Here is a 24,142-nt window from a genome sequence, read left to right as displayed (position 1 = left end):
GTGACTACTTCTTGGTAGCAGAGCACTAAAATGCTGGGTTTGAATTTGTAAATATCTGAGTTAAACAGCAGGAATATCTGCCTTTTTAAAGCAAAGCTTGTGATATTGTACTGTTGGATTGAGAATTAGGAAGAAAGTTTCCTTTTGTTCAAAGCCACAGATTTATTGGCAAGTTTGCCTTCCAAATGTAGAACAAATCAAACAATTTGCTAAGAACGGTTCTGTGTGTGTGTTTTGTAGGAATACATACCTCAGTGATACTGACGGAGACTTTGCTCCCAATTGTTTTTTTATGATACAGGTTCCATCTCTAGAACTAAAATCTGCTGTTACGTGATACTTGTTTTGAGCAGGGAAGGCATAACGGATGTTTCTAAGCTCTCATTTCAGAATATCCTTTTGCTAGAAATGACGATACTTCAGGATACCAAAGGAGAAGGGTCATTATGCTGTTATTTTCTCAGTCATCAGACTATGGGACATTTCCTTACTATGCATCTGGGATGAGACACTGTGCTGAGTGAGCTAGCTAACAGGATTATTGATATTCCATTGTTAATTTCCTATTAAGATTCTATAATATTTTTGATATCGATGGGAGGCAAAGTAGGCCATGATTTTCTTTTTTTTTTAAATGCAACAAAAATATTAAAAAGTATGAATTTGTGAATTAACTGGTGGATTATTAAAACTGAAAAGCCTTCTACAACCCTAGCAATGACTAAAGAAGCCATCCCCTGCATCCAGATGCAATAAGATACCAGGTATACACACAGAAGTGCTCATGCAGAAGGCATATCTGTGTTCTGAGGAGCAAAAGGGATGAGCAGCTCTGCATGCACCAACCCTATTTTATTCCTCAGCTCTGAAACAACAGACAGACCTTTTCCTTGGCAGGTGAAAGAGGTTTTGGAAGGCAAGCCTGCAAAGTCTGCTGACCCAAATCAGACTTGCTATTAGTTGGTGGTAGTTAAGATGGTAGTTAGTACAGTTACTCCTGCATAATACAACAGATCTCTCAATCCGAATAGCAATCTTCATCTGTGCATAAAGCCTTTTTTATGGTTCTGAGGTGAAATAATCCCCAAGGATGTGCATATGCCAGCAGTGAAAACGAGGCCTTCATCTCTCCGGTATTTCCAATTCCAGACTATGACATAGCACCTGCTGTTTCACTCAACATAATCTTAAACTGTAAAAATCTGATGCAAGAAAAACCGTGGCATTTTGTAACGCATTGTTTAAAACTCTCTCACGTACCTGCTTCCAGTCCTTCTTTCTATTCCAGGACAAGAGCACAGCACTCTCACCCCTGCCTAACAAACGTTTCCCACTGCGGTGAGCAGAGACGCGCTCACAACCAGCGCCTGGAAGATGCAGCGCTGTAGGAGGACGGCTGCTTGCAGGAGGCAGTTTTTCACAATAATGAAGATCTGTCAAGCTGTCACATGTGAAATCCGGTTCACAGCCAGCAAAAAGAGCCCCAGCTGAGAACCGTGGCTACAGCTTGAGAGCCCAGTGCAGAAAAGCAGAGAACTGTGACATCATTTTCGAAGTTACTTACAATTAATTTAATAGTTCCACATGGAGTTTGCCATCTGCTTCGCTTGATTGGCCACCTTCTAAAGCACAGTAAACGCTGCCATCTAACGGCACCTCCTTGTCGAACACGAGCTGACAACTCACAGAAGTAGTTTTGCCTGCAAAGCATCACTCGCTGTGCACTGCCTGCACAAAAACAACCTGTGGTGCACAGGAATGGTGCCAAGCACAGGCACTGTGTCCATGCACACAAATCTGAGTTATCCCAAAAGGTTTTCAAGGTCAATTTTTTTTTTTTCTCCCAACTGTAAGCTGCTCTGGAAGTAATACAGTTCAATCCTAAACTTGTTAGCTCTCAGCTTTGCTGTGCTTCTACTTATCCTATGCTTAGATTTGCCTATATTTTTCACGTTTTAATAGTATTTAGTACAGGAAATAACTGTAAAAATGGAGTAATTACCTGATACATGGGCTAAAAGTGTTAAACTCTGAATGTTTTACTCATTATCAAATCAAAAAAGATTTGTCATATTGGACAGTTCTATTTCATAGAACAATACAATGACTTAGGTTGGAAGGCACCGTAAAGATCATCAAGCTCCAAGCCCCTCCTGTGGCTGTATTCTCTAACAGCAGATTGTGTCATGTAATAAACCAAAACTGAAAGATAAGACACCTCTTACAAACCAGACAAAACTATGTAAGCATCTGAGCTCTTTATTAATTAGCCATAGTTCATCAGCAGTTCTGAGACAACTGTATCAGTTCACCTGATGGAACCAAACTGATAAAAACAGTGAAAGTAATGTTAATACAAACTCATCCATACATGTTTTTATGTTTTTTGTTTGTTTGTTTGTTGTTGTTTTTTTCCCCAGAGGGAGTAAGTATTTATACTTAGGTACTTTAGGCACAGTATTTTTTAAGATTTTCATGAAACAATGGCTCTTATACAATCCCCTTTGATTTTTCAAACATTGTCATCAGTTTTCCTGCGTTGAATGATACAAAGAACACATTACATATAACTTTCAAGCACAGCCATTGGAGGATCATTTGCTAAATCCACTTAGTTGCACATCTCAATAATCTCAACAGTCCTTCAGTATAAAAACTCCCAAAGGAACCAGGAGGAAGATGATCTCAGACAACCTACAAATTAGTGGATGATTATATTTAAGCATCCTGAATGAGCGCCTTCACAGATAATGCAGTAATATTTCATTTTGCTACAACAAGCAAGTTTACAATCCAGGCATTCTCTCTGAGGAGATACACATTATTCTACAGCCCTATGTGCCTACTGATCATATTACAGCTCATCTTGTACAGATTTTTTCCATATAATCAGAAATATGAAGGAACAAAAGAGAAAAAAACAACAGGAGTAAAAATTAACTCAGGAGCTCCACCAGCTGATTAAAAAAAAAATCCATTGTTTGAGTTTCATCTAATTTTTATGTCATATTTGTGCCAATCTTATTTAAGGAGCATTTGCAAAATAGAATAATTACAATACTTAATAGATATTATAATCTCTTTACATTTAGGATATCATGCTCTGGGAGCAAAAATTTTTCTTTGCCAGAAAACAGCTGTCATCAGTTTTATCACAAATGCTGCAGCTTGGGACAAACTACGTGCCCACCTTATTAGTATCTGTTCCAGCAATACCATCGTAAAATAACGGGAGGGAGATGGAAGATGTAGTCTGTGATTTGTCTAGCTTCCTCCCATAATTTTCGCTCAGCATTGATGCAATGAGACCATCTTTCTCATGTATCTCTTCGGCGTAGACTGCACTGTTATAACGTCTACGACAGTGTAAGAAAGGCTTATGTTTCAGAGAACGCTGCAGCAAATGCCTCCTGAAGGCCCTCTGAATAACAAGCGCTGACACCTCCTCTTGCTTTCTTTTAAGTGTAGTAGTAATTGGCTTGTAGGGAACCTTAGATGGATTGGCAGCCATAAATTTTTCTTCCATGTGTAATTCAAGACCCTCAAAATTCCCAGCTTCTCCTAAAACTCTTTTAGTGAAGGCAAGCAAGATATCCAAGCAGTGAATCTTATCTCCACTCACCATTGGGAGGTCCATGGATATGAGCTGAATTGTATTTGGCTTTGGAATGCGTAAGGGTTCTGCCAGAGCGTCTGCAAAGTCTGAAAGTGCAGAATATTCAATAAACTGCGTTGCCTGAGGATCGAAATTTCCCCAGGTTTCATAAAACATATCAAAGTCATCCTCAGAAAGAGGATCTGCACTTTCTTCAGTGGCAACACTGAAATTCTCTAAAATGACAGCTATGTACATATTTACAACAATAAGAAAGGATATGATGACATAGCTTACGAAAAATGTAATACCAACCACTTTATTTTTGCAAGTAGTGCTGTTCTTATCTGCTATGTTGGGAGCACAAGTTTTAGATTCTTTTAACACTGGACTCAAGAGGCCATCCCAGCCAGCAGATGTTGTAATTTGGAAGAGACAGAGCATGCTACTATCAAAAGTTTGAAAGTTGAAAAGGTTATTGATCCCACCTTCCCAGGCAAGACAGGCAAAATTTGTCATGCCCACAATAGCATAAATGAACATAACCAGAAATAGCAAGAGGCCAATGTTGAACAGAGACGGAAGAGACATCAATAAGGCAAAAAGAAGAGTTCGAATTCCTTTAGCTCTTTTAATTAATCTCAGGATGCGGCCAATTCGTGCCAAACGAATAATTCTCAGAAGCGTAGGAGAGAAGAACTTTGAAAAGACTTCAGCAAGTGCAATACCTTTGAAATGAAAAAAAGAAAGTATTTTCAGGACATATCAATGGCGTTCTGTATTTATGGTCATTTTGTTACATTCTATGCTTCAGGTGAGGTAAGTCATCAACTTCATCACTTCATGTTATATCACTCTCAAGAAAAAACATTATCACCAATATTGCAATGGCTTATGAAAGAGGTTAGGAAAAGCAAAACAAATTGTAATACCTTGAAATATTGCAGAATTATCAGGTTTCTGTTTAATGTGAAAAATGCATTCTTGCAAATTTCTGTAACTCAGGGGATGAAGCATGCTAGTATTTTTAAAAAACCCTTTACAAATCATTTGGCTTCTGTGCTGGAAGCTATGGAGCTCATCCCCTAGCTGCTGTCCAACTACTCCTGCTGGCATGAGCTGAAATTGACTATAATGCTTGGTATTTGGATGAGAGATCAGAGAAAAAGAAAATAAAAGAAAACTGCTATCACTATTAATCCTCCATCACAACTCATTCCAATGATCCTACCGTTACCTTCGGCAGTAGTAAAGTATGATTACAAACAGATGACCTGAGAATCAGCAGTCTTTTGGATTTCATGGAATAGCTTCCGTGAATAGGGATGAAACAGAAAACAATTTTTAGACCAATTTTAGACCAATTTTTTCTTCACTACCGCCTTCTTTGTGCTAAGGTTATGATAGGAGTTTCCACAGCCACAGACAGTCATGTAGACAAAGAATGGTGCTAAGCTATTCAATTTTTCTAAGCGTTCCTTCACCAGCTCTCATGATCTGGCTTCTCAAAGGAAAGTCCTGGAAATAAAAGTCTCCCTTTTTTTTTAAATGAATTTTTAACCCCAAATTACTTTTACTGAGAAATGATGGATTACTTACAATCAAAAGTAGAAAAACACTAAGACTACCACAACTTAAGTACAACAGCTTAGAAAAGAATGTTGCTTCATTAAAATGCTATTCTGGTAACTACGCAAGAAAACTCATGCTTTCAAAAGAAAGAAGAAAAAGGAAGGAAAGAAAGAAAGAAAGGAAACAATCCATTTTTCTTTTAGTACTCTGCAAAAAATACAATGGAAAATAGCACGTAACATTTTAGAAGGAATCAATTTGGATATGGTTCGTAAAATGGACCTGGAATTTATCAGTTATATGTAAATTGTTACTTCATTTTGAAATTTGGCTGAACGTTAAGACACACCATCTGATCTAGCAGCAGTTGATACTTACTAACTAGTGAAAGGACCACAACAACTAAGTCAAATATGTTCCAGCCAATGGTGAAGAAGTAATGTCTCAAGGCTATTATTTTAATGACGCATTCCCCAGTAAATACTGCCACAAAGAAGTAGTTGATCCTTTTAAGAACATCCTTGACATCTCCACTGTCACTTTCTGCCATCATCACAATCATGTTTAGACAGATGAGAGTCACCACACTAATGTCAAATGCTTTGTGTGACACTATATCAAAGAAAAATCCTTGAAATGCATTCTGTGGAGAGAGAGAACGGATTAATGTTACTTCTAAGACTCAGGCAACATGCAAGTATTAAACAGTAATTTTTGGTTCAAAAAGGAATTTAAGAGAGTAAAAAACTAACAACATGGTGCTAGAAGCATTTTAGGGGATTTCTTTGGATATTTTAAGATAACGCTCAGTATGTAGCCAAGTATTCTCAGGTATCATGCAACTACATTTCCTTAGAAAAAAAATTACACAAAAGGAAAACATTCAGAGTACACTGTGACTGCTCTGTGCATAGGAATACTTATTGAAGCAAACATTTTAGTATAAGCAGAGTTGTAGGCTGATGATGGGCTCCAACTTGTAAGTTTACTTCCAGATGCCTTGCTGCTTGATTTAAACTGGACACCATCTTTACATTTTCTACCATGTTCCATTTTAAATGGTCTCACCAACGGTCTTGGGATGGGTTTTTGGGGTTTCTTGGATCCAAGTTTTTTTAGGGCATTGTAGTACTTTTTCTGTTCCTCAGTCAAAAAGAGATCTTTTCCACCTAAGTAGAGGGAAAGAATACTGTTACTCAGTTGAAGCGTAGGCACTCGACTAAATAAACACCAGCAAGTTTATGTTGAAAACAAACAACAAAAATAACACACAAATATTCGGAATTTTGAAATTCTTTCAGTATTTCTTCTTTTCTTTGAAAAGGGGTGCTGAAAAAAAAAAATGATCAGAGCTTGGTGAAAAGCAATTCTGGTCAGTATTCCTGAGTTAGATTCCTCAGCTGGGAGAGCCCTTCTGAAGTTTTGATGAATCTATTTCATATTTTAGCCATAACAGAAGACTCATCAATAAAATGCTTTTCATTTATATTTTTGGGATGTATTTTGTTGGAATATATTTTGGGGGTGTATGGCTGAGTTACCAAGTAAAAGGAAGATAAAGGACTTTGGGACTGAATTCTGTGGGATTCTCTTTACCACAAATTTCTGGTACTTTCCTATTTACTGCCTATGCCATCTGTATTACTTAGCAGTTATCCAGCAGAAGCCACCACAGAATCACTGAATGATTAGCATTTCGTAAAACAAACATGTAACAACATCTCCTAGGGCATCTAAGTTTCCAATTGCTCTAGCAAGACCTCTGAAAATTCAATTTAAATTCATTACAATCTATTCCAATGAAAATCCCCAAAAAGAAGAAAATAAATGAAAAGATACACATTTAGATCATGTACTAAAAAAAAAAAAAGCGTTAAATTCACATCAAATTCCAGAAAGTGTTTGGGCTCATCAGTTGCTTAACTAACATTATTGCTGTCAGCTGGGACTGTGCCTGGTATTTTGTTGTAAAAGGAAATTAGACCGTGAAATTGGACAGTTGCTCCTCATACGTATCTTTTCTTTGACCAGATGCAGAAAGACAAAAAATTTCTTGTGTGCCTTTTTATCTTCTACATAAGGCAGTAGTGCTTTGGTGCTTGGAATAAAAGTCAGCCTGTGGAAATGATGAAAAATGCAGCCTATGGAAATAATGAAATTGCTCCTGTGGAGACTGTCTTTCAAATGTGTACCTTGAAATTGCAAACCTCCTGTCAGTCTGCCAACAAAAATGCTTACTTGTTTTATTATAAGACTCCCCATTGGATTCATGGACTCAATTACCCTTAATATTATGGATATATTAAGTTCCTAAATGAATCAGGGAGAGAACTCAATCAACAAATAAGCTTGATAATAAATAAGGTTCCAGATGCTAGAGCTTACCAGGGAAGGCTAACTGTTGCTTTTCACTTGCTGTGTTTTTCCTGTCACAATTTTTCCTTCAGCTTCTGACTTAATAAAAATTTTAGATAATCCAGCAACAATATGGAGAGGAAGCAGTCCTCCTGGGCTTTAAGAAGCCTTTAAATGGTTATCTGTCTTTTTCCTGGGGTTTGGATCTGACTACAGAGTTCTTTTTTTAAACTTAATAAATTAATTTGTAGAGTAATTTACTGAAGACTAGATTTTTATTTTTATTTTTTAAATGAAGGTAGTTTTAGAAAATTTAGAAAAAGTTCTGATTAACAAGGCCTTTTCAAGTTTCTTCACCAGGAAAACAGCTGCCACTTCTCCCGTCAGCAGTTATGGGGTTTAATCATCCTCACCATGTTTGTTAGGTGTTTCCACTCAGCAAAAAGGGTTGTTCTGTTGTCCACAGAAAATCTTTAAAGCACAATCATAGAATGATTTGGGTTGGAAAGGGCATTTAAGATCATCTAGTTTCAACCCCCCAGCTATAGGCAGGGACACTTCCCTCTTGAAGATTGCTTACAGCCCTATCCACCCTGGCCTTGAATGCTTCTAGGGAAGGGACACAACCTCACTGGGTACTGTATTCAGCATCTTACCACCACCACAGTAACGAATGTCTTCCTGATACCTAGTCTAAACCTACCCTCTTCCAGTTTAAACTATTTCCCCTCATCCTGTCACTGAATGCCCTTATATAAAAAGACCCTCCCCAGCTTTCCTGTAGGCCCCCTTCAGGTACTTGAAGGCCTCTATGAAGTCTCCTTGGAGCCTCCTCTTCTCCAGCTGAAGAGCCCCAGCTCTCTCAGCCCAGTCCCAGTCTAGAGGTCCCTTCCAACCCCTACAATTCTGTGATTCTGTGATTCAGTCCCACAGGGGAAGTGCTCCAGCCCTCTGATCATCTTCGTGGCCCTGTGCTGGACCTGTTCCAACTGCACCATGTCCTTCTTGAGCTGGGGGCTCCAGAACTGGGCACAGTACTCCAGGTGGGGTCTCGCGAGAGCAGAGTATAGGGGCAGAATCACCTCCCTCGGTCACACTTCTTGACACTTCTCTTGATGCAACCCAGGGTACAGTTGGCCTTCTGGGCTGCAAGCATACAGTGCAGGCTCATGTCAAGTCTTTCATCGAGTGACATTCCCAAATACTTCTTCTCAGGCTGTTCTCAAGCCATTCTCCACCCAACCTGTATCTGTGCTTGAGATTGCACTGACCCTGGTGCAGGACCTTGCACTTGGCCCTGTTGAACTCATGAGGTTAACACAGGCCCATCTCTCAAGGCTGTCCAGGTCCCTCTGGATAGCACCTCTTCCCTGTAGCATGTCAACTGTACCACTCATCTTGGCGTTGTTGCAAACTTGCTGAGGATTCACTCGATCCCACTATCCACATCACCTACAAAGATGTTAAATAACAGCAGCCTCAACACTGATCCCTGAGGAATGCCACTCATCACCAGTCTCCACTTGGAAACTGAGCTGTTGACCACAACTCTCTGAGTGCAACCATCCACCCAATTCCTTATCCAGTGAATGGTCCAGCCATCAAATCCATTTTTCTGCAATTTGGTGACCTGGGTGTCATGCAGGACAGTGTCAAAATGCTTTGCACAAGTCCAGGTAGATTACATCAGTTTCTCTTTCTTTATCCTCTGATGCTGTAACTCCACCATAAAAGGCCACCAAGCCTTTTATTCACCAAGCCTTAGATCTCTATAAATAGTTACCTGAGAACTGCATACATCTACATGCCAAACTGGAACAGATTCAATCAAATTAGGATTACAAGAGACCATGAATTATTTCATACAGTACTTATCTTTTTCCTTTGTTGGTTAAAGTTGCTGATAACCACTCCAATGAAGAGATTCAGCATGAAGAAAGATCCAAAAATAATGAAAATCACGAAGTAAAAATACATAGGTAAGAATGCCTCAAATTCTGGCTCTTGATCTATCTGTTTCAAATAAAAAAAAAAAAAAAGAGGAAAAATATTAGTAAAAATTACATAGTAACAGCTTTGTTATTTCCAATCTATAACAACTATTTTTTGATTGTAAGGAAGAATACATTATTTTTTCATATTTAAACATTTACATGTGGAACAACAGTCTTGTTCTGTCTTGTAGCTCTTTGTAAAGGAAGATGCCAAACCTAGCTTTAGTGAGTTACTTAAGTAATCAATAACAATTTCCAATCAGAAGGGATACTGCAAATGCCTGAATCAGAAAAACCAACTGAAACATTTTGGTGGAGTTACCAACCTCTTGAACACTATCCCAGTGTTTAATCAATGGATATACAGATGGTGTGTGTGTGTATATGTATATATATATGTCCAGGAGCTTGGCTAATATAATTTATATCGGAGAAATGAGAGAAAGTCACCCACCCTGTCCTGGGCTCGCGAGATGAACTCCAATGGAGCGGATCTCCAGAGAGATCCTTCCCCACTGGCAGTCAGCTCTTAAATGGGTCTAGGAGAGGTGCAGCCAGGCTCCACCCCTTCCTGCAGCACAGGTGAATTGCCCTCACCTGTGCTCCCGTGGCTGACTCATTGCTCACCTCAGGTGATCAATCAAAGGTTCAGGCCGTGATTCAGCAGCCCCATACACCCAGACAAGCAGCAATTTAAATTGCTAGCTCGCTATGAACAACTGTTCAAGCAAGGATCTTACTTTTAATTAGCAGCTACTTCATGATTGGTGCTTGGATGAAAATGGAAATAGCAAATGAAATTAAATATGTAAAAGTTAAAACATACTGTACTAATGAGAGTAAGAAACAGCACACAAATGGGGAATAGTAAGAATATCTATCATAGGGAACAAGCCTTCAGAAATACCGGCTAAACATGAAGGAAAATTTGCTTCAGAGGCATAATCTCTCTAAGATCTCCTCAACTCTGTTCCTAAAAAAGACTCTGCAACATCTTGTGCAGCATCACTCTATTTCAACCCATTTTCTCTCATCTTTTCCAGGTATTTAGTATTCCAAGGACTTCTGTTTCACTGCATTGTGTAAAGCACTGATCTGAACGTATTTCTCATTTGATAATGCAAATAAAGCTGAAAAAATACATTGCATGTCTAAAACAAAACAAAAAAAGTAGGGAGGGAGAAGGGGGAAAAGTGACTCACCTCACGTGCATCCACCGCTGCATACATAATGTCCGTCCAGCCTTTAAAAGTTGCCTGAAAATAATGACATCACTGAGTTTATTCTCATTAAAAGTTAATAAAAAATTAAATTAAAATAAAAGATGAGGTAGAGCTAACATAAATGTGTTTACAGTCAAAGAAAAGTGAGCAGTGTGCTACAAAAAACGTTCTAATGATCTACTTAATTAGTAAAGAGAAACAAATTTAAAAAAATGGGCGTGAACCCTGCTAAATCTCTTTTATCATTAATTTTTTTAATCAAGCTTTTTTGTAAATTCTGTATTTCTTGGAAAACAGTTTATGTTCAACTAGCAAGTATATCCTAAAAGACAGAAATTTATATTCTAAGACAAACATCAGTTTTAGCATTTCTGCAGGATTCTAGAAGGCTTTGAGGATGCAGGGCAAAGAACACCTAGATAGAACATGGGGAGAGGAAGCACTTCAAAAGGTGTTTCCATCATGTTCTTGTGGTACTAAGATCAGTAAGTTAGCATCCAGACACTTCATGACTTATATAATATCAGGAATACAAACAAACTGCATTGAACTATTTCTCTGTTCCCCAACACAGGACTAATTTTTACTCTAGATAATATAAGTACTTTAAATCCACAAACATTTCAGGCGTGGTATATTTATCAAAACTGCAATAAAAATCAAAAAGCCATGAAACAAAGTTGTATATGTAAGAGCGTACTTTATCAGTAACTGAGCAGCTTACAGGCATGAAAAATATTTATTTAAGCTAGAAAATATCATCACTTTCAGCAAGAAAAACAAGTTGCAGTGGTATCCTGTGGCTGAGCTGCTCTTTTCTTGAAGAAATTGAAGCTGAGTATATTTTTACAGAACTTACCACTTGGAGAAGAGCCAAGTATCCCATCCCAACATGATCAAAATTTACATCACCATTTGTCCATTTCCCACTATACTTAGCACATTCACTTTTGTTTTCAACTTTATTGTTCTCTCCTGCCTCAAGCTTGCATTTCCAAAATTTTTGTCCAAGTAGTTTTACTCCAACAATGTTAAACAGGAGCCAGAAGACAACACAGACGAGTAAAACGTTCAGGATGGAGGGGATAGCTCCCAAAAGCGCGTTGACAACAACCTTAAATAAATAAAATGAATGAAAAGAAAGAAAGAATAACTTTTCACATTCAGTAGAACATCTTCCCTCTCCCTCGATAACATTTGTTTTTTCTTTGGTATCTACTGAAGCTTTTCACTCACAGAAAAACTAGCAGATGACATATTTAAAGCCAACACTCAGCTGACACCAAGCTTGTCTTAACATCTTGTGCTGTCTTGTCATTTTGAGGAAGCAGAACAGATGGCAACCAGAATTATCTTTGAGTAAAAGACGTACATTAAAAAAAATAATCTATAGTAGCCCTGGACCCTAAAAACAGGTATAGGAGAACAGGTTGTCCTCATATACTACAATACCATAAATAATCCTTATTTATCTTGGAGAAGTTTTGTAAGAGAACAAGAGCTTGACCTCCACAACAAAATGAGCCTCACATGATAACCATTAGGAATTGACTGCAAACAGTACAAGAAGCAAAACAATTAGGTTTCCAAGATGACTGATTTTTTTTGGTTAGCTCTCTTCCTTCATTTACGTTTGCTTGAGGACAAGGTGAATGCAAGACTGTGGTATGCATAAGATCTCTTACAGAAATGATACCACTGAAAATGAGATTCCAGCTTTTGAGTGTCTCTGCTGGTAACATTAGTAGATCTGGCTCAAGCAGCAACAAAAACTCACATTCAGGAATCCACCACATTAATACTGACAAGAAGGACCATGGTTGTTGCCAGTAGGAATTTTGGGACTATCTTCTATTTCTTTTCACCCCTTTTTTGTTATTTTGTGGTGGGGCATAATGAAGAGTTCTCTGGAAACAGATCACTGCTAGAAAATTCCAAGAATTTTATCTTGGCCTTGGATAATATTTACTAGAAGTACGTAATACACTAGGAACACACATCAGCTGTTCCAACCTAGATTATATTGTTCAGGGTCTTAACCAGTCACGTTCTGATTTTTTTCCCAAAGATGGAGATTCCACTACCTTTCTAGGCAAACAATTACATTTGCATGACAATTATCTTATTTAATAGGAATATCACTCATTGCCAACTCATTCTTTCTCATCTTCCCAATGCAGTCCCATCAGAAAACTTTAGTTCAATTTCCTGTAACTTAGGTAATTAAAGACAACAATTAGATCTGTTATCTAACTAGATCTCAAGTGATCCTCCTTTTAATCTTCTTTTCCCCTGACCAAGAACAAGCTATACCCTTCACCTCTCCAGCTACATTATTCAGATTGCTATAATATTGCATTATTCAGATGAAGCTTTAAATAGTATGGACCCCAGGACTGAGCCATCAATAATGATCTAGGATTCAATGTGAATTCTGCACATTGAACTTAGCAGTTCAGCCAATTTTCATTTTAGTTCATCTACCCAAACCATATTTAATCTTCCGATGAGACCATGGATAACTTTTCCCTTCCTCAGACATCTTGCCATAGAGGACAATCAAGACAACTTTCATAAATTCACACTGGTTGTTTCCATCTGATTTCTTGTCCTTCACATTTGTAAGGAGAATTTGCTCAATAGCCATCCTGGGGCCTTACTTTAGCATCTCATCACATTCTGTAATCTAACATAGGTCAGGTAACTTATATCACATCACATTTTATTTCTTCCCATTGGCTTTAAATGCTCCAGATAGAAACTGCTCTGAGCAGACTAAGGTTAAATAAGAAGAATCTCCTCCTCTGTTAAGAAAGTCCCACTCAATTTAAGTATGCAAAGGATTGCTCTCTGCCACATTCACCCAGTGCAGGGACCCTACCAGAGATACCTGTCAAGATAAGTTGATACAATCACAGCAGTTTAAAGAAGGGGAATTATGGAAAGGAGCTACAAAAAAAGCAAATAGTTTCAGCTGAAGCAATGAATTATTTAATCATTTTTTTCAGTTCCTCACTTCTTGTCTGAGGGAGGAAGGAAAAAATAAGAAAGGGCTGTAGTCATTACACTTCTTAGGCCATGGAGATCAATAGAAAATACAACTCTCATGGTACAGTATCCTCCTTGTGTAACATTTTGTTTGGGGTAACTGGACGAATGTTTTCCGTGGCTAAAATAAAATAAGGAATGGGCTTCAGAAGTGTGCAAAGTTAAAAAAAGTAACTGTTTCTTCTACAAATTGCAGTGAAATTTCGGAAACATGAAGAAATATTCAAGTAGTCTCATTGATGTACACCATAATTCATTGTATCAGCACACTATAACACAATTTCCTTCTTTCATATGTATTTATACATTTCTATGAAATTATTTTGAAATGGCAACCATCTGAACCATCTTAATGCTATTTCAAGTCCCCGGATAGAGATGTTATCTTATAGCAACATCAAATGCACCTACTCCAAAAGATACACACCTCTCCCAATATCCATACCTTTATCCCTTCAAATCTTGACAAAGCTCGTAGAGGCCGCAGTGCTCGGAGCGTCCTGAGAGACTTCAGGGCACTCTCAGAGGAACACTGTGAACTTTGTTGTGAATTGTTTCTCAGTCCCCAGGAAACACAAGAAATCTGCATTTATTGAATTGAAACTGAGATTATTAACTGGCATTCAAAAGTTTACTCCAAAAGTTTCTGTTTGTAGCTGATCACAGATCAGTGGTGATTGTAGCTTTGATCAGTAAATCCAATGCTAATCATATTTACTCACAGCTATACGTAATAGGTAATATAATTTTAGTTTTATAGGTTTTATAATTTAGTTTTTCAAATAATGGCATTCTTTCATTTTAATTAACATATATATGTTTGGCTTTTTTTTTTTTCAAAATCAGTTCCTGTAATACCTCAGAAGGTCAGTATAACAACAAAAATGGAACTATGATAATTCCACTGAATATAAGGTTTGAAAGTATTATTCAAATAAATGATTCTCCTTTTCTTTAAAATTACTCTCAGAAGCATATCTAGTAATTTAATGTCATATCCATACCTTTGTAGAAAAAAATGTTTTTTTTTCAAAAGATAGACAGTCTTGATTTTAAATCCTCATAAGAGAGAAACTGAACTGAAAGAACTAGAAAAATTCTTTCAACAGTTAGGGTTTATTTTTTTTTCCCCACTGTTCATAATTTGTCTCTTTCTTCCTATCTGAATTTGTTATCTTCTTGTCTAGTCACTCGATACTTTCATGTTCTTCCACTGTTTTGATCACCTTCGCTGTGAAAATTGCTGATCTGTAATTGCTAGAGTCATGCTTTACATTCCTTTTATACAATCATAGCTAGATTTTTCTGTTGAAATTTCTGAGTATTCACAGTTGGGCTGGGATTGTTTAGTCTGGAGAAGAGGAGGCTCAGCAGAGACCTCACTGCACTCTACAACTGCCTGAAGGGAGGCTGTGATGAAGAGAGGTTTGGTCTCTTCTCCCAGACAACAAACAGGACCAGAGTTGTACCAGGGGAGATCTAGATTAGATAAAAGAAAAAACTTCTTCACTCAAAAAGTGGTCAGGAGCTGGAATGGCCTGCCCAGGGAGGTGGTGAAGTCACCAATCCTGGCGGTGTTCAAGAGGCATCTGGATGAGGTGCTACGAGATATGGTTTAGTAGCTTAGTGGGTAGTAATGGTGATAGGAGGACAGTTGAACCAGATGATCTTGTAGGTCCTTTCCAACCCTGTGATTCTATGATTCTGTAACTGCCAGATTTATTCATCTAAATTTCTTCTCTTTTAAATAAGCAACTCTACTTTTTTCTGTTTCTGTATGATGGAGCTGCCGGCACTTTCGCATTTTTCTATCATCTTAATTAACTCAACTTAATTTCATTTCTGATTGTTAATTGCACTCTCTCTTTACAACGGAGATCATTTATGTAACTGAGATAGTCCTCAACTGCAGCAATACTTCATACAACACTTTTAAGTAATTTATTATCACCTACAATTTCCATTTAAATTTGTCCTACAGTTGCATTTGACTGCAATTCTTTTCAGCTTCTTGAAACTGTCTTTTACAATCCAGTTTAATCCCAATCCAATTTTTCATGTAGTTCTTTATATAGAAAAAAAATCAAAATTCTAAATGTAAGTTTAATATAATACTTACACACACAATGATGAAGTCGAGCCAACACCATGCATTTGTGAAATAACTGTGCAAACCATAAGCTACCCATTTCAGAAGCATCTCCATAATAAAGATGTAAGTGAATACTATATCAGCATACTCGAGGAGCTTTTTAATTGTTCTTCTTTCCTCAAGGTAAATATCTTCAAATGCCTGGAATTTCAGAATTCATTTTAAAGTTGTTTAGTAGCTTTACAGTAAGTTATTTTAGAATTGCACAAGAATACGGTTTGGTTTATTCTATCCATTTCACATTATGTTACTGGCAACTTATTTTTATGCGTAGAAATAAAAATCTAAATAGTAAACAACATCGTTTTCAGGTTGGTTGAAAAACTTTGGGTTATTTCTGTTCTAGTCTTCTTCAATAAGCATCTGATGAGTGCCTGATACAGCTACCAAAAATCTTAGCTTCCCAAATAAGTAGATAATTTTTAAACTCTGAAATCCCTCATAGCTAAGTTTAAATTAAACACATTAACCAATCGCTTTCAGGCCTAAACCTTCCAAAGCTGCCACCACCTTCAGTCAATCTGCAGAATTATAATACAGTTATGAAAAAAATACAACACACACCTTATCTGTTCTTTCCAGAAGTTTCAAATTTCTCACAAAATCCCTGACATTACCTGCTGTCAGTAAGTGCTTTGGAAAATGCTTTATTGTGTGATCACTTCATTGTCTTGTTCACTTGCTTTTAAGAGATTTGCTGCTCTACCAATTTATTGTAAGTTATTGATGTTGCCAATCAATTTCCAATTCCTTTAACAGCTGCATTATTTCCTCACCAATCCTCTGGCAATGTCTTCATACTTCCTTTCATCCTCTAGTCCTCTATCATACTATCTTTATCTCCACTTTATGTCTTCTGTGGTCAATATTTCTAGTTATCTATCCACCCGTTTCCACCACCACCAGTTGACAACCCTCCATTCAAAGTTTGAGAAATTGAATGAAATTTACCAGTGCTGCACTGCTCAATACTATTATAAAAATGATAAAATTTTCAAACCAGCTATGTTTGACAATTTTGTAGCAGGTTTTTCTAAATTTCCACCAAGTGCTGCCTGGAAACTTAGTGATATCCACACTGAAGCAAGGAAAACTTTTGACACAACCTGAAAAGAAAAAAAACAGCATATGAGCTTAATGGAAAATGCGGTGCCATAGAATGTAAGAAGTGTATGAAGAGTGCACAAAGAATGTGCTGGTTCACTCATGTGACCTTGCTGTGACTGGAATGATCTATAGCTGAAGAAACAACAAGATCTGCAGGCATATAGAACTCCTTTTTATAATGTATTTCATACACGGAAAAAGCAGAGAAAGCTTCACGCATACAAACACACAAACATTCCATATGAAAAGCCATCTATATAGAAAATCCCTTTTCCTTTCTATAGAAAACCTTTCTTGTAATTATTAAAAGAGATATGACCTTACTACTGGTTTAGTAAATTATTACTTTTATTCATTATTTCACTTGATCGCTCTGCACAGGTATTGCAATAAGCCTCTGCTCGCTATTTTGCACATCCTTCTTTCATCTTCAAAGGCAGCATGACTGAAACATGACAGTCCACGCAGTCTAAGGAACTGCTGAGGCAATGAAATATAGATGTCCACGCTGGGATAAACCGTACAGTCTTTTAAATTCCATTGGATGCACTGACTGGATGTTCACCCACTGCACTGAGATTTCAGACAGATTCAGTTGAAATGCCACTTCAGATACCAGAAGTCAAGATGTAGATCTTGGCTGACCTCCATCTGCCCCTTAACTCACATACACTCAACTACAGCCTGGTGTCACAATTTAAGCATGAATCACACTCCAAAGACAGCATTTCACAGCCCAAACACAGGTGTTTAGATCCATTTTAGGCCCGTTGGGGTACCCTATAGTGCTTGTGTCATTTCTGCCAGCTCTATGCAGTTATCATGGGTACTCTCAGGCATTCTATACAGACCTAAATGCCTCTGTTCAGGTATCAAAGTCCTGCTCCAGTTGTGTGCTGGCTCTGGCTATATTTATTTGACATTTTATTTGTACAAATTGCTCAGGAGAATGACATCTGCCCATCTGGAAACATTCTAAACAGACACCTTTGAAGACTAGTTCATTTGGTATCCCTGTGACACATAAGATACTTACTTTCTGTGCAGCAGTCCTTAGGTAAATGTGTTTTTTTAGGCTGGGTATACAGCTCTATGAGAGTGACTGGGTCCACAGTGCTGGCTTCAGAATAGCTATTAACATCAAATCCCTGCACAGAAGAAGATAAAGAAAGAATTTATTTGTTTTTTCTTAATAAAGACATTTAAAGCACATTTGAAATAATAATATCCCCCTCTCCTTCAAATAAAGGAATAAATAAAACTGAAGTCGTTGTGGAAAACAAGCATAAATAAGCCCAAAAGTATAAGTGCCCTGACTGACATGGAAAGTCAAGGCATGGGGACAGGTACAAGAATAAGAAGCCAGGAAAAGGGAGGACTGTCTATTTTGACAGCCATGATGGTCTACACTAACTTAAGTTCATTGACATAGACAAAAATGATTTAAATCCACAGGAATTTTACTACATTCAATACTAGGTATTTACATTTATATGATTAAGTAATTTATACCAAACAAAACTCCAGGGAATTTTCTCTAAAACCAGCATATCTTAAAGTGCTTGGATTTTTGGAGGTAATGAGCCAGAATTACTGAATTCCCATTTTGTTTTTGGGTGGTAAGCTACAAATATTCACCTTTTTTTGCTTTTTTTTTAATTAATGTGGAATTACATTGTGTCATCTATACTGAAATCTAAAGCTTCTAGATCAGAAGCTACTCGAGTGGAACCTTTTTAGAGAATAAATTCTTACACTGAAGCATGATGGCAAACAGTTACCTATGAAACTGATGAGTATATCAACTGAGTTTAAAGAGTGCTCCTTGCTTAATTTCTGTTCGCTTGTAGAAAGTAATATATTTAGTTACACAGTTAGCAATGGCTGTTCATGAGACACAAAGCCCCATGTTTCAGTGGGCATGGTGGTGATGGGTTGACAGTTGGTCTAGATGAGCTTAGTGGTCTTTCTAACCTTAACAATTCCATGATTTATATTATAAATTACTGTCATAAAGCACCACCTTTTGCACAATTTAGACTTTGGAAAATACTCAGCAGTAACATGACGAGCAAGAATGAAAATATTAATCCCTAGAACACTCAGAAGATAGTAACTGTTACAAATACCTCTTCTTGCTCTTTCTTTTTGAACATTTCTGAAGTCCAAGAAATCTGACTCAGGTGACTTGAGTTTTGGCATTGTTCTCTGTGTCTCAATCTGTCTTCCTAAATGAAGTAATGCAAAACAATTGATTTTCCACCTTTTTCTTCCTGAGAGTCGTTCTTGAAGGAATAAATATTTAACAGAATATAAAGCATCCACAAAATTAAGCATGTCTGTCTTTTTATAGAGAATTATATAATATCTATTGAAGGAATGTAAAAAGTGGTTTTTTTCCCTCAATTCAAACACTTTGGTCCTGTGGTTATACTGTGAAAGTATATCATTTCTCGAGATGTACATTTATCCCAGTGATGGGTTCCTGCATCCACTGTACTGGCTCAGCTGCAATCTCTGCAGCTGCATCACAGTAGACTCCTCTTTTTGGCTGGAGACAGAAGAGCTCAGTGATCCCTAACAGCTCTCAGTCCTCTTGCTGATGTAAAATGAAGACGGTACATAATATGTAAAATAACCAGAATAACCCAGAATCCAATCCAAAACATATTTCAAATTGTCAAAGATGATTCTAAGGCAATCAATAATTTCTGTTTCTTTGAAAATTTGCCCAAATATAAGACAATGTCTCCTCTCGTGATCAAAAATATAGGAAATGAATTCTAGAAGTCCACCTAGACACTGATCATATAACAATCTAAGCAAGATCAGCATCTGCTTTTCATATTTTTGCCATGGCATAATGCTGTTAATGCATTTTGAGCCCAAACATCATAAGCTACTCTAAGATGCTTTCTACCTTACTCTATGCAAATAACTTTCAAAGAAGTTCTTTCTTTCACAGCCTTAGCCAGTTTCTATTAGTGCATCCTTCATGCAGTGTCTGAGAAGGTTTTGCAATGTTTCTTTTGATTCACCTTTTGGCAAAAGACTGCAGAGAAGTTATATGCATTTAGGTATCTGCATTTAAGTGCCTATAGATTAAGCTTATTCCTGCCCTTCGCAACAAAATCAAGATATGCAAAAGAGAATCTAAAATATCATAGAGGAGAACAAGGGATCAAAAAAACTCAAACTCATAAATGTTGGTTTGGTTGTTCATTCATTTGTTTTTACAGTGAAGACCTTATTTGCAGTTGCTTTGGCTTCCATACAACTGAGAAGCAATATATGAGCACTACAACTAGAGACCTGTGTTTCAAAATATCCAGATGCCATGGATAAGGCAAAGGAGACAAAAAGGAAGAATGTCTGTCTTTATAAAACTTCATTTAGCAATTGACAATAATAAATTGAAATAAAATAGCTATAAACAGATTTACAGCTACCACTGAGGAGAATAATGAAAAAGTAGATATCCAAATTCTCCTGAATAACAGAGATTGCTTAATAGCTCTTGCATTTTGAAGCTACTAGAAGAACAAAAAGTAAAACTGTGGAAATGACAGAAGAAATAACATTTACAACAGCGCCTTAAAGACTGTATTTGCAGATGCAAGTTACAGTACATTTTCTATCATTAATATTTCTTACCCATTTTCTGTATTCACTTTCTGTGTATACACTCTGCTCATCATCACCTTCATCCATATAAGTCTCTGCTACTGCAAGGGGAACATGGCCACTATGGTAGTTTACAGAGCCTTCATATTTCCTTTCTACTGAGGAACTCTCTTCATTATTATAACATCCAATGTCAAAGCAACTGTTGTCCATATCCTTTCCAACATCTGTCATAGCATAGTTATTTTTCTCTAAGTCTTTGAAAGAACTTTTTACCGAAGTCTTCTTTTTGGCTGTTGTTTTGTTGCTTTGTTTCATCGTTTTGCCACATTTATCCAGAATTCTCAGTTTCACAGACTGCAGGCCATTACGAATCCGTGCAATGGCAATCTCACATTTACTCTGTTTTTCAGCTTCCTCTTGTCCCAGCGAGGAGTCAGTATTGAAAGAACTCAGCAGCAGGGCAATGAATAGGTTGAGCACCTTGAACGAAATAAAGTAAGCTGAAGACACTACTACTTATAACAGAAATAAATAAGTAAATAAAAAGATCAGAAAAAACTCCTTAGGCAAATAAATAAATAAGAATCTCTCTTTCATCAACCACTGCTATCAAATCGAGTGTACAAACAAAATTTCTTCTTCCAGCCAGTAACAGAATGAGAATGAATGCTCACTGTAATGGAGTGTTCTTACCAAAGCATATACTTATGTATTATGCTTCTAAAAAAGGTATGCAAAGATGCAGAATTTTCCAGAAAGTTTTAGCTTCTAGGGAAGCTGTTTGCAAGATGGACAAACTGGAAGAAAAATCTAACTCATACATTAGAATGAGTCTAAATCATGCAGTCTAGAAAATCTGGGTACTGTAGCCTATTGATACTTCAAGGGTAAGTTGGTAAGCATTAAAAGCAGTTCTTTTGTTTGACCTTAGCAGCACAAAGATTAAAAAAGCAAATTACCATTGAATTATGGAAAGTGCTGCATGTCTGTGCCCTTATTAGAATGAATCATTTTGTGTATTTTAATTATCGGTTACTTCTTGTGTGAGAAAGACATAGAAAGAAATGAAAAATTGAAAATAAAAACCATAGAAACCAGCTAACATCCAGAAAAATGAAATGGAGGAATACTCTTCAACTGATAACGTTTACCTAAGGGAAAAAGATGCCAACATAACTTGGTTCAGTAGGGATGGAAAACAGCTTAAAACTCACCACTAAGTTTCCTATCACCAGGACTAGCAAGAAAATGGGAAGACACAGCCCTTGTCCAGCCACTTCCATACATTCCCACATGGTTTCAATCCATTCTCCACATAATATTCGGAATATGACCAGGAATGAATGACAAAAATCCTTCATATGCCAGCGTAAGTTCACGGTTGTACTTATTTTATGGAAGTTAGCACTGTAACATTTACCCAAAACCTGCTTTCCTACTACAGCAAAAATAAATACAGTGATAATCAAAACCAGAGTGAGGTTACCCAGTGCACCAACTGAGTTTAGAATTATTTTCATAAGAGTATTTAAGGCTGGCCACATCTTTGCCAATTTGAAGATCCTGAGCTGCAAGTAAAACACAAGGGAACAGTGAGAGGCAGAACAGTGCACAAACAGCACAACACAACACAAACAAAAACAGATCCTGCCTTTATCATGCTGCCTTTACTGCCAAATTCAACACCACCCACCATAATTCAACCCCCCATATAAAGGTTTTTAGCTGCTTAGATCCAAAAGTATTCTACTTAAGTTCAGATATAATTCTGAATTCACAGCAAGGGTGTAGTAAAAAAAAAAAATTAAAAAATGGCATTATACATAGATATCTGAGAGATAGCCCTTTATCTAAGAAACTGGGAAGCCTGCTCCTGAATGTAAGCCTTGAGAAAAGCCATGTTATTTGAGGAAAGCCACATTGTATCTAGGAAAAGACATGTAGTGAAGGCACCCTTGTTATCTTTAAGCTCAGATAACGTATTTTCTTATCTGAAAATCTAAAATGTAGTTGATTAGTGACACTCTATGGACCTAACAGATAAGTGGTGAACTTACTGCTAAGTCAAATCTCTAAGGGGGAGCACTGCCAGAGTATTTGTAGTATCCCTATACACAGTATAACAAACATATTACATATATTCTTTGCCATGCATCTAATATTCATTCCAATTTAACATTCATGCTTACTATTTGCTTACAAAGAGAGCAATAAAATAATCTGAGGGTATTTCCACAGTAATGTTTTCACAAATCTATACAATGCAGTACTTCTGAAAAAGAATACAGACATAATTACCAGCCTGAAAAATGTCAGATTTTCATGAAAGCTTATTAGGCCAATCATCACAACTATACTATCAAAAATATTCCATTTTTGCTGAAAGTAGTAATATGGATCTAGGGCGATGATTTTCAAGACCATTTCTGCTGCAAAAATCACGGTGAAAACCTGGAAAAAGAAATGCACCATAAAGTCACTGAAAATGTATGTCCCAGTCAGTCTGGAGCTATAACTCCATTCTTGATCTGTGGGTGACCTAACTTACCTTGTCACTTATACAAATCAATTTTTTTTCAATAACAGACATGCCAGGGTGCTCCAAAGCCATGAAAAAAGTATTCACGATAATGCAAATCATGATTATGAGATCGACAAGTGGATCCAAAGCTATCAATTGCACCTTCCCTTTGACTGCTCTCCAGAATGGGCAACAGTTCCAAATCAGATACTTCTGACCAAGACGTTTCCAAACTGAAGCAAATCTCACCTTCGAATTTTTCTGCTCTAAATGATAAAAGCGACATACAAATAATCACACAGTATGAAGAAAAAGACCAACACCGGTATTTATTTTCCTATCTTCTGAGAAAAACGGTATGATTGAAAAAAAATTGTTTCATTCACGCTACACCACCTATTCACAGGCTAATTAAAGGTCATTAGCAACAAATTACATGATTACAAAAATAGGTGATATTACTCACCTGTTCATATTGTCATTATCCTGGGGGATGAGAACATACCTGCTCTAAGGAGAAAGAGCTTGCTGTATTTAGGAAAACATACAAATTGTTTTCTGTCAGTTGTACCCTCATGGTCACAGATGCAGAGAAGTGCCCACTTCCATCTTTTCCAAAACACTGTCACACATTCTAGAAAACTGATAGTAACTTTCCCTCTAAACCTTCTCTTCGCCATGCTGAATCAGTTCAGCCCAGAGCAAGTGTTCCAGTCCTTAGCTGTCTTAGTGGCACTCTGCTGAACATAAGTTCTCCAAGGTATTCCCTATAACATAGGGAACCAAAACTGGGTACAGTATGTGGTCTAAGAAGTGTTTAATTAAGGGTAATAATCATTCTTCTCAGTCTCCTGGCTATGCTTCCTTTAATACAATCCAGAATACTGTTAGCCACCCCTGCTGAACTCATGCTCAGCTTGCTGCCCAAAAGGACTCCAAGGGCTTGTT

At 37.2% G+C, this 24,142-nt stretch overlaps 1 protein-coding gene across 1 annotated transcript in view; it reads right to left on the bottom strand.

Moving 5' to 3' along the window:
* Positions 1–2,414: 2,414 nt before the first annotated feature.
* Positions 2,415–24,142, bottom strand: part of LOC100543469 (sodium channel protein type 5 subunit alpha-like) — a 46,667-nt gene continuing 24,939 nt past the window's right edge. Inside the window, 15 exon segments of the mRNA XM_031553841.1 lie at positions 2,415–4,323; positions 5,546–5,810; positions 6,236–6,340; positions 9,398–9,535; positions 10,719–10,772; positions 11,599–11,853; positions 14,233–14,370; positions 15,907–16,080; positions 16,891–17,045; positions 18,083–18,194; positions 19,176–19,274; positions 20,701–21,153; positions 21,888–22,241; positions 22,972–23,124; positions 23,222–23,460. Coding sequence (XP_031409701.1) covers positions 3,179–4,323; positions 5,546–5,810; positions 6,236–6,340; positions 9,398–9,535; positions 10,719–10,772; positions 11,599–11,853; positions 14,233–14,370; positions 15,907–16,080; positions 16,891–17,045; positions 18,083–18,194; positions 19,176–19,274; positions 20,701–21,153; positions 21,888–22,241; positions 22,972–23,124; positions 23,222–23,460 — 3,839 coding nt within the window. The 3' untranslated portion in view covers positions 2,415–3,178.

The sequence above is a fragment of the Meleagris gallopavo genome, chromosome 6, assembly GCF_000146605.3.
Source record: "Meleagris gallopavo isolate NT-WF06-2002-E0010 breed Aviagen turkey brand Nicholas breeding stock chromosome 6, Turkey_5.1, whole genome shotgun sequence".
Taxonomy (NCBI): Eukaryota; Metazoa; Chordata; class Aves; order Galliformes; family Phasianidae; genus Meleagris; species Meleagris gallopavo.
The sequence above is the reverse complement of the archived record's forward strand: the minus strand, read 5'-3'. Positions and strand labels throughout refer to the sequence as shown.